Source organism: Aulostomus chinensis, chromosome 16 (assembly GCF_037954235.1).
Source record: "Aulostomus chinensis isolate RoL2024-O1b breed Wild chromosome 16, RoL_Achi_v1.0, whole genome shotgun sequence".
NCBI lineage: Eukaryota > Metazoa > Chordata > Actinopteri > Syngnathiformes > Aulostomidae > Aulostomus > Aulostomus chinensis.
In genome coordinates this window covers 20,698,116-20,709,685 of record NC_141335.1, presented here as the reverse complement: position 1 = coordinate 20,709,685, position 11,570 = coordinate 20,698,116, and the positions used below count along the sequence as shown (strand labels likewise).

The 11,570-nt window shown below is 39.6% G+C and overlaps 1 protein-coding gene across 7 annotated transcripts in view; it reads right to left on the bottom strand.

Moving 5' to 3' along the window:
* Window positions 1–1,731: 1,731 nt before the first annotated feature.
* Window positions 1,732–11,570, bottom strand: part of LOC147247773 (gamma-aminobutyric acid receptor subunit pi) — a 59,524-nt gene continuing 49,685 nt past the window's right edge. For 6 of the 7 annotated variants that reach the window (XM_086180033.1, XM_086180032.1, XM_086180037.1 and 3 more), the window contains 4 exons: window positions 7,834–7,971; window positions 6,064–6,216; window positions 3,459–3,649; window positions 1,732–3,255 (listed from right to left, as the gene is read on the bottom strand). In XM_086180033.1, the coding sequence (XP_086036159.1) occupies window positions 2,896–3,255; window positions 3,459–3,649; window positions 6,064–6,216; window positions 7,834–7,971 (842 nt within the window). In that variant the 3' untranslated portion in view covers window positions 1,732–2,895. Of the gene's footprint in view, window positions 3,256–3,348; window positions 3,650–6,063; window positions 6,217–7,833; window positions 7,972–11,570 lie in introns of all 7 variants that reach the window. The other variant, XM_086180038.1, reaches the window with a different exon arrangement.

The window sequence follows — 11,570 nt, the reverse complement described above, 5'->3', positions numbered from 1 at the left end:
AATAAACATGCATCTTTGTTGTTAAACTGAACCCTGTTTTATATCTGAGCTCTGATGAGAAATGTTCATTTGCTCATTGCCTGCATGCTGTTTCTGAATAATGCTGAATCATGTTATTAACATTTGAAAATGCACTTAAAATCTCCCAACGCTGAGAAACTAAACAGGAACCAAGAGGAATGGAAAAATCATAGTGGAATCTTTGGTTCTTTGGTTCAAATCCCCATCAGCCAATAAATCATTGAACACACACACACACACACACACACACACACACACACACACACAAACATAGAAGATGACAGACAGATTATTATAAAAACAGAGGAGCTCCACGGTACTAGTACAGTGATACCTCACATTTAGAATATCAATGACCGTTGGGTTAATGCACAGATGATGATGATGATGATGATGACATCCTGTTGAAATACCAGAACAGTTCATTCATATTCAAATCACGCTACCATGTTGAACACATCTAGTACTAACAATCGCACTTCAGAGAGAAACACTACCATACTGTCAGCATATCTTTGTACATAGCATACTGTCAATTTATATTGAAGACTCTATAATCAACACTCTCAAAGAGTAAGAAGTAGGAGGATGGGGGAAAAAAACACTTATTTCCAGCATAATTTCTTTGCTGTTGATAAAGTCTGATGCATAAAGTCATTTTTTTAAAATTTATTTTAATATTTCTTATAATTGTTGTTTCCATCCACATTTAGGGCCTAATTTCAATTATACATATTTAATTTCATTATTTAAAGATATATATATATATATATATATATATATATATATATATATATAGATGGAAATAAGTTTGTTTTTTTAACAAATAATGTTGTCTTATGGATCAACATGTTAAATCAGGACATTGCAGAGAAAACTCCAAAAGATCCAGCTAGGTAACATTGCATTTGATACTTGATACTAGCCCAGGCTAGTGAGTTAGCCAATGGGGAAGGTTGCTTAATGCAGTTTTTAACTCTTTACAAGGAGTCATTTGTGTACTTTCTAAAGTTAAAGAATTTGACATGCTCATGCTAATGTATCTACCTAAAGTAATATTGATATGTTTATGCTGGTGTGTATTGAAACCATAATAAGTGATTGACTCTTGATTTATTTTGATTTGTTGTTGCTCTCGCTAACAGATGCTAACAGGTTAAATATGGTGGCAGGTTTTGAGTCTTGCTAGGAAGTGTGTGATTGGCTGAGAGTTCATTAGGTGTTGACCTTATGTTTATGCTGCATTCAAGACAGCTCAGAAGTCGCTCGATTAACATCTAGCGTCTTCCTCAGAAATTACCAGTCAGAAAATCATGTATCTCTTCAGAGCTCCATTTTCTCCAACTTGATGTCTCAACTTCAAAGACAGTGGCCTTAGTAATGTAACTATTTTAATGGTACTTTCTAACATTTTAGTGCACAATTTAATGGGTACTTTCGACGTGAAATAGGTTTACGTTTAGCTCTTTGTTGCAATATGTGGAATGTAACAGTGTTCTACATGCTAACTTTTAGCCAACTTTTCTCTTGAGCTAGAGTTGGTCCCCTTTTTGCTCTCTGAGTGAACGCACTGACGTTTCTGGGTGGGAATTCCAACTTCTGCGATGTCTTGATCACCAGATAAACAGGCACTATGACTTAAAAATATTATCTCATAACTCATAACCAACTCGTACTTAATGAATAAAATTAAAAATGATGAAAATTGAATTCACAGTATCAAGATTCACTTTAATAAATAAATAAATAATGGCATACTGTTGCTGATTTAGATGTATTGAAATGTAATGAAATACTGTAATAATCAGTTGATAATGAACACTTCTGTGGTTCAAAAAGTGACGGTGGATTTCCAAAATACAACTAAAGGGACCAAAGGCCACGAAAGTGTCAATTACAGCAGGAATACAGACAGAGAGACGATGTGGTGCACTGGATTAACAATTATTTAGAGACATGTAGAACAGAATGATGTCAACGGCAAGAAGACACAAAGTCAAAAGTAGCCTATTTGCAGGAAAATCAGCTGCATCGCGGCCTGGGACCACACTGGACCCTCGGGCAGCCCTCTGCCATACATTGAATACAAATCATTTTCATTTGGCATGACCGTGCTATTTTGTCTCTTCTCAGAGCACTGCTGTCTGTTTGCAAGATTTACATTATGTTTGATTTGACAGACCATGCCCACTTTGACCATCATGTATAGGGGCCTGCTGCTGGCTTGTTACGCTACTGGAAAGAAATGATTGTCCTTGCATGACTGTTGTGTAGTCTTTTGGGTTGTTTTTCCATCTCCCTTGTCTCTCTTTTTTCCTCCCCTCCTCTCACATCCATTATTTTTCCTATTTCACTCTAGATGTTGTACCTGTGGGCAGAAATGGAAATGAATATAATATCAATCCATCACAACAAAGACTCATAGTGGAATGGGCTTTTGCTGTCCCTCAACGACGGCAGAGAATTCAGTCATTCCGCAGTAAATCACAGCTCCATCGTCTCCACGTGGGGCAGAAACATGTACTACAATGGGTTAATTCAACAAAAATTAAATCATACTTCAGTGGGAAAATGGTTATTTTGTTGGTCTGATTTAAAATTGATCAAATCTCGCCAGTCAGCGTTGGATAGAGAAAAAAATAAAACGGTATCAATTTTAGAGCAATGTCTCGATTCAAGTAAAGGACAATATTGAAAAAAGGAGCTATAGTCACAAGTACTACCTTTTCTTTCTGTATGACCACTTCCACTCATGAATCCAAACGCAGAAACACTCATCTCAGAACTTAACACCAACAGTTCATACATACATTAACTTCTTGTCTAAAAACACGCTGTCTCACACTCTCTAGGACACGTGCACTCCAGCTAATGCTAAAAGTACAGATAATATGTCCAGTAAAGAAGATTAACCATTACAAAGGACAGAGGGAAGGTGACTCTTGAGTAGTTGTCTATATGGTGGGGGTTCTCCACATGACAACAGTTGATGTAGCGGAGCACTTTGCGAAGGGTGGCCAGAACAGTGAGGCACCAGTTGGTGGGCTCCGGAGGGGACGCCTCAGGCTTGGGCTCACTGCCTGAGGGGCTGGATGGGCTAACACAGAGTTCTGTGGAGGCGGGAGCAGCAGGAGGAGTTGAAGCAGGTTCTTTGCGTCTCTTGGCTCTGTGACTAGAGACAGTGGTGACGATTCCGTTCATTTCATCATCAAAGTCATGCATTGCGTGGCCGTACTGCGGGGGGCAAAAACAAAAAAGATTTCGCTACATGTAGAATAACATACGACACGTAAAATAAAACCAAGATTAATCACTTGTTTAACTTACAAAGAAATGCAATGACGACGATGATGATGATTATGATGATGATGATGGTGATGACAACAGCAAAGACCACAACAGTGAACGACAAGACAGCACAGTCCGGAGGGTCTCACCATGAGCATGTGTGAGTCGGCATAAGTGAGCGTGCAGAAGTGGGCCACAGCGTACTCAATGAGCGCTCCGAAGATGAAACTGAAGCAGATTCCCAAGTACACATCGATAGCCTTGATGAAGCAATTGGCGTTGGGCAGTGACGTACGGGCCCCCATCATCAGAGTGGTCATGGTCAGTACTGTTGTCACTCCTAATGCAGAAAGACACACTGATGAATCAAAAATCCTTTGACCTTTACTGTTACAGTATAAATAAAGGTTAATAATCAGGAACACAGGGAAAGTTCTGTTTTTATGTGACCGGGTCTCTCTTGGAACACAAAAAGACTGCCATCACCAACAATGTGTGAAAAAATAATGACTTGCTTGCAAGGGCGGACCAAAAGTAGTGGCCGGATCTATTTTTGGATTATATTATCCCAATCCCGTATAATCTACTATTTTGGGATTATATAATCCCAAAATTGTCATGGCTATCAGACACGAAGCCAAATCAAACATAATGAGCACACAAATAAAAACTACCACTGCAATAAATAAATGAAAAGCAAAATAGTACCGAGAAAAAGGCTCAAATGCTATTGAATATTTTGTGTTAACAAATTTAAAAAAAATAACATACAGCACCACATAATATCCTACATAAAAGCTGCTGCAGTGCTAACATAACCCTGCTAGCTGCTGCAGTGCCAGCCCAATTCTGCTAGCTGCTGCAGTGCCAGCCCAATTCTGCTAGCTTCTGAAGAGGTGATATACGTTGCTATCTTCTGCAATGCTAACATTTATAGTACCCCCAAAACAAAATGAAGACAAAAAGGAAATCGTAGTTTGGACAGGTGAGCAGCAGCAGGTTGAAACCAGGGGTAAAACAGGAGGCTTGTCCCCAACTGCTGGGGCCGAGCATCATGACAACCTCCTCGAGACAGAAGAGAGTCAGCCATTTAGCGTCAGTACTGCCAATAACACAATACCAATGGCGGCAAGTTTTACTGGGTGAGAACTTGGGGTGATTTTCCATCTGCACAGGACTAAAAATAACCCAGGACAAAGGCCATGCAAAACATTTTTCTTGCTTCAACTTTGTGAAACACTTAAGTTCATGACTTCTCTGAGCCTGAATGGCATTACTTCATTGCCATTCAGGCTGCAAAGGAAAAAAGCCATCCACAATCATAATGTAACTGAAAAAAAAGGTTTCCCTTCATATTCTAGTGTATTTTTCAGTAAATACAAAACACTGAAGAATTTCCAAACTAGCTGGGTTACTCCTAGATGGGAAACTTAATGAAAAGTTGTTTTGACTCTGTAACTTCTACAGACAAGAAGAACATAGTACACATTTTCGAGACTTCCTTATGAATGTAAACCATCTGGATGCTTGCCTGTAATTCTCAATTTGTTATTCTTCAATAGCTAAGTGGTGATGTAATCTCTTCTTCCTGTCCTTTTGCTCCTGCTTGAAATTTTTCCTTTTAATTCTGAACATTCACATCGTCTCAACATAGCTTTCAGCCCTACATGTAGAAACTCTTCGGATATGCTATTAACAGCTCCTTTACCATCTATCTATTTATCCCTGATTGGAAACAAGTAAATGACTGGATTTTTTTTGGGGGGGGGGGGGTGATTTGGACTCTTCCATCCATCACATGACTATCATTTCTGAATTTCACCCTGATCCACTGAGTCCTCACATTTACAACCTGTCTGGAGCTCTGGTGCTTGTTAAAAGTCTTTGAACAATTGAGGAAATTAACAGATATATTTCAGAATTCCTTTTAACTTTATTTTTCAAACCATCACTGGTTCAATCCTCAGTTCCCCCGGTGACCATGTCAAAGTATCTTTGAGCAAGATACTGAGCTCCTAATTGCTGTGAGGGCCCTGCGATGGACTGGCGACCCATTCAGGGTGAAACCCACCTTTCGCGCAATGAGAGTTGGGATAAGCTCCAGCTCCTCCACCCCCCACCCACATGACCCTTAACAGATAAGCAGTATAGAAAATGGATGGATGGATGAAAGAAATGCATTTTATGCTGTTCTCATAGTTGTACAGTAGCTAATGTGCTTGAAAGAGAGGTGATTAGCTCAGCACAAAGTCTGGAAGCACAACAAAACAACGTACTGCACTCGTGCCAAAGAGTTTTTGAAATGGCCACTATTGTTTCAAAAACTGAGTAATTAAGTAGTTGTGCACAAACTGAAATGCCTAGAAAACAAGTTTAAGAATGAGCTCTTTCTTCATCCTGACATCCTGGAGTTGCCTGGCAACCTTACACTGATGTGAACAAGGAAAAAACACAAAAAAGCAAACCATCCCCTGAAACTATTGAAATGAATTCCTTTATATCCAGTGCGCCATGAAGTAGGATAGCTTCAGGTTGTGTCGGTTTGAGCAGTTGGTGTTGATGTAATTCAACAGAGAAAATCTATGTTGGGATGTTCCCGCTACATAAAATCGTGTCACAGATGCTCTCTTCAACCCCCAAACCAAAACCAACAATTGTTGCCCGCAGTTTGGATTCTTTAGCAACAATCACCAGTGACTACAAAAAAAAAAATGACAAAGCCATCTGCTCAGGATGTTTTGGTTCCTCCCATACCTATACAAATACGTGCTGGAACAGAAGACAGGGAAATCCAGAAGGAGACCCATGAAAGGACAACCAGCAGGCTGGAGGGGACATACGTCTCCAGGATGAAGTAGAGGATGCTCCTCTTTAGCTCAAAGTGGAAGACCAGCTTGGGGTAGTGACCTTTGAGAGGAAGGGCAAAACTCTGTCAACGACTATAACAAACATGCAGAGTGAACAGTCCAATACTGTATGTGATGTGATACACCACTTAAACTTTACAACATTCATATACTTTAGGAGTTTAATTGTCCCTGTTAATTAAATTAACGTAAATTGAATCATTTTTCAATCAAGTTTCCTTCAGCACCATGAGTGGAAGACACTTCAAAAAAATATTCCTTTTGCAGCATATTGAAGTATATAATGCTGTCAAGAAAAACAAAATGTTAAAAAAGACTGTTAAAATGAGATGAGGGCTGCCCAACAGTGCAAGCTCATTTCATGGGTTTTAGGACACATTCCGACACCACTGTCATTGAGACAGGTAAGTAAAAGGTCTTCAGGAAATTAATGTACATGAAAAAAATACCCTAAGGTGAGTTAAATGTAGTGTGTGTTCTTATAGTGGCTACATAGTGAGGACCAGAATATGTTTTCAACAGAGTGAAGACATTTTTGGAATGTAGGGATATTTTGGCCAGTCCTCACAATTTCAAGGAGCAGTTTGGAGGACAAAACTAGATTTTAGCATCCAAGTAAGACTTAGGTTCAAGCAGGGGTGAAAGTGAGCCAGAACGGGCCGGAGCGTAGTTCCGGTAAAATATTCACGGCCGGAACAGAGTTCCGTTAAAAAAAGGAGGAGAAGGGAGCTGTCAAAATCCCATATTAAATAAAGAAAACGACGTCTGAAGGCGGTTTCACTCTGAACGCGGCAGACGCCTGCGCCTTGCGCGTTCAGAGTGAAACTGCCTTGACACGGAGTCGTGCCCATGAGCACATCTCCGCATGCGAGGCGTTTCTAGTTGGCTGACAGACGGACACGTGGGTCACGTTACCAGAATTGTTAGTTTTGATTGGTTAAAACCACACGTGTTAGACTTTCACGGAACGAAAAAAGAGAAAGAAAACAAAACAGAGGGCAAAATCAAAGAACTAGGCTGCTGGCTACCTGCTTTGGCACAATGCAACGTAAAATAAGTGACATGGTTAAGCGAAAATGTGACAGAGTTGAAGAAGCAAGAGAAAAAGTTAGCTAAGTTAGACCCAAGGAAGATTCAGACTCAGAGCAACTCATTGATGAGAGTGAGTTCCAGGGAGAGACTGTCTCTGAGGAGTCTGCCAGTGAGAACCTACAAGAAGAAGAAATCATTGAGTGACATTGACGATCTGTTTTTTCATGTATGCATGGCTGCCTGTTCCCTGTTGTTAGCATTGTAGTGGGCAATTACTGTAAAGAGCAGTTTTCAAAGCATTTCCAGGGGTCGCGCGGGAATTGTGGGGCGATGGGGGCTGCAGTTGTGTGGGGAACAGACACTCGAAAACTGTAATAAAAATCACCCAAAACGATAAAAAAAAAAAGTAAAACTTCGTCATCGGCGGCACTTTTTTTTTTTAACGCGTGCGTACAGTTCTGGCAAGACTTTTAAGTCACTTTCACCCCTGGGTTCAAGTAAGGTTTGGTGTGAGGATTAAGGTCAGGCATTGAGTTGTGGTGGTTAGGGTTAGGAGAAGGGGTTATATCGACCCTCAAAAATATAGGTACAAGGAAGAGTGCGCATGTGTGTGTGCGTGTGTTACCAGTTTCATAGATGGCCTCTGACACAGAGGTGTAGTGGTCCTCCACTGTGTACTGAGCTAACTGAAGAGTATCAAGCCCACTGACAGACTCGTTCCCTCTGGTCCAGTAGAACATGACGTCATTGATGTTGTAACCCCCTTCAGAGAAAACAAAGAAGATTACACAATACTGGAGTAGTCACATCATTTCTACAGTCGGTGCATCACTTGAGCACTAACCTGCTCCATAATGACTGACAATGGTGCTAATGAGGATTTTTATTGTGTTTGAGTTATTATGAACAGCCTCTCTCATGATTTAGTATCCTGGGTTTATAATCCATAGTTGGTGCGGAGAAGAGAAGCATTTTCCATAGAAACTTTGTGAGTAAATTAGATTAAGAAGTCATGTCAGGCCCATAGAGTTTCACACGCAAGTGCATCTGCTGTTACTACACCACCTGGAATTATCATAGCACATAAGCACCTGCATTAAGCTTTAAAAACACTGTTAATGTTCAATGTATGTAGTTGCAGTCACCGTGGAAACAGAAGATCCTCCTGGTATTCACATTAACACAGTTTGACACACACAGATCCAATAGCTAGTGTAAATGCATTTCTGGTGTTTGCTGAAGTCTTCAAAGAGGACAGAAGAAAAAAAAAAAAAAAAGAAACCTCCTGATGAACTCCTAATAGACTAATCTTGTCCAGAGAGACTTCATAACCCAGATAAAAGTTGGAATAAGAGGGAACTGAATCAAAGATGCCACAGCTTTGGGTGTTAGAACAGCGGGAGCAACAAATACAAACAGATGACAACATTTGTTCAGCTTCATGAGTCACTGTGAAGGGGAAAAAAAAGGTGCGATAACAATGAACCTCTTTGCTGTATTTTCCTAAGTTTATCTGCAGAGGGAGCAAGAGAATAAGGAAAGTGAGATGTGCCGTCACTCCTCTGTAATCTGGAATTAAGGACTTCATTTCTCATGTCTATTGTTGATCAGTGTCCCCATATGAAGGGCAATGGTGACACAGATACCGAAAGGTCCTGGAAATGTTTTTTTTTTTTTTTTTCCCCTCTGTCTCTAATTGGAGGAACTCCTTATTTTCTTGACCTAAAACCCTTGAATTAATGTGCAAACTAAAAACACAGTTGCATGATGGGAAAATTCAACCTGGTCCAGAATTGACTTTTAAAGATTCCTCCGTGAGTTAAATCAAAGCAAAGATCACAACAGATTGTGACAATCCTCCAACTCTTTGTGCTGTCTGAACCCAATAAATATTTTACCATCAACTTCATCTAAACGCTCAGCAGACGACCGCCAACGCGTCTTCCTGTGCAGGGATCCACTTTTTTTGGCATAGCTTTAAAAGAAATAAATCCTTGAATACATCTTCATATAGAGACAGAGAGCAAAGGGGAACAAGATTGAAGGGGAACAAGAAAAGAAGAGAGGGAAAACAGTGGAGATAAAGCAGGAGGATGATAGAGAGAGAAATTGGGGGTGGAAGAAAGATGCAGATATTTAGTCCTGGAATTATTGAAGCAGCAGCGGAGGAAGGATCCATCATCCTCTCAGTTACCTAACATCAACCTCCAGATGTCTTTTTGTCTGCTAAGTGAGACTGGAGCTCCTGTTAAATGTTTTATTTTGGCACGGAGGCCCTGGTGGGCTTTTGTCAAGGATCAGAATTAGCTTAGCCTGGCGGGCTGTCATTGACAGCACAGCGTAAAGCGAGTCGAAATGCAAAGGCACAAAAACGGGAGGAGGGGGGTTCGTTCTTCCTTCCTGGCTTCCACAGACAATCAATCAGGTTGTATAATTTAATCTGGTTTAATCTTGTTTTAATTAAGATGCTTCCACAGCACTGTTGTTAGAACCTAGAGGAAACATGCTGAAATTAGGTAAATCACTCAATGTCATGTAAGGAATATCCAGTTCTTTTACATTCTTTAAGTATGAATTGGAGTTTACAGTATTCTTGACATTAGTTGGGCTTCATATAAGGGATGTACCTGAAGCTACAATATTGTACAAAGGAAATTTGGACAAAGCACAGGAGTCACAAGCAGTAAAGAGGGAAGAGTGTGACTTTTTTGGGAATACACTTCAATTACATTTTTTCTTTTTTGCGAAGAGTAATGTCCACATTTCAGCCTCATATCTGTACGAAAAGATTTTCGCACTGAAAAATGAATCGCCCTCCTCAGAAAACAAAGAATTCATTTGCAACAACGAGCCATTCTTACAGATAAACAAATCAAATAAATCTTTCTGCATCCGGGTTCCACTGCCTTCCAATTACACTGAAAGCTAATTAACAGCTTTGTTTCCAAATCATTCTACAGAGAGAAGTACCACAACATACAGAAGTTTTTGAGATACATAGGAACACTGCTACAAACTATTTCCAGGATCCATTCAAACATATTTGTGATGTGAACTAAACAGCTTCACAAGATCCGGCTCACTTCACTTCAAATTGAAACCCCAAAAGAGATCACATTCCTGGCATAGTAGATATTTCAAACCAAGAGAACACCTGTGTAATATAAAACAGATTCTTTTCTTCATACTTCTGGATAGTAGGTGGCTACTCATGGCTCTTTGAGGGGAGAAATATGTCAAAGAATCGTTCATTTCCAGGAGCAGTTCAACAGAATGGCTCATCGTTCTCTCTGCTTTCTCTGGGACTTGAACATGATAAACATAGACTGCTCATTGTGGCCCAGAAGGGATGGAGATGTGATGTAACTTTGTACTTAACAAGAAAGATGGTTAAATGTTCACAGGATAGGCAAGATAAGACATTTTAGGATCAGCCAAACGATGTGCTTTCACACTTTCAAGATGTGTTGTTGCATTAAATCGTTTACTTTTGGCTATCACAACATGCCAGGCAGGAAATTAAATTTAGCAATCGGCCAATTTTTAAAAAAAAATGGTCATCTAATTTTCTTTTAATTGATGATCCTGCTACCTTTGCAAGGAAATACAATTTCAAAAAAAAAATATAGATGTATATGGTGGTGTGTTGTGTCGAGTGTAAATACATTAAGAAAGAAAAATAGCTTATGACAATGTTCTGGAACACTGGCTCCTCTCACACTGCAACTCTGTTGAACCAACGAAAATAAATCTTCTGAGGGTTTTGCTGTGTGGGTGTGCTGAAGGAGAGTATTAAAACCCATTCTGTGAGCTTACAATAACTTGGATTTTGAACAAATGTAAAACTTCACACAAACACAATTTAATTACTCCCTCAGATCAGGACAGGACAGTAAACTGTTGCTGCTATTTCACATCAGTGAAGCATAGAAGTTCTTCTTCTCTGCTTGTTATTCAGGCGAAACAGCATTCGGCCAGAATCAACGTTTAATGAAAATATTCTCAGTCACACAGTTTGTTTTAATTAATTAACAAATCTAATAAGCCTTTAAATATATTACTACGGAGCAAGGTATGACTATAAATAATTAATTTTTTTTGGTTACATAAAAAATTGATCATATTTAAGTAAATGTATTTTTGTCTACGGCCTCTAGGGCCTTCAGTGAGCCACTAACAAGACAAACTGCACTTGTATTTTTTTTAAAATAAGTTCAATATCCACCAATAGGCAGTAGCTAATATTCTAAATCCTGCATTTTTATGTATCTTTGTGTACTAAATAGAGTAGGGACACATATGTGATGGCTCCATTAACAGTGAGACCTTCTAAAGGGTGCATTAACTGGAGCTGGAGCCAGG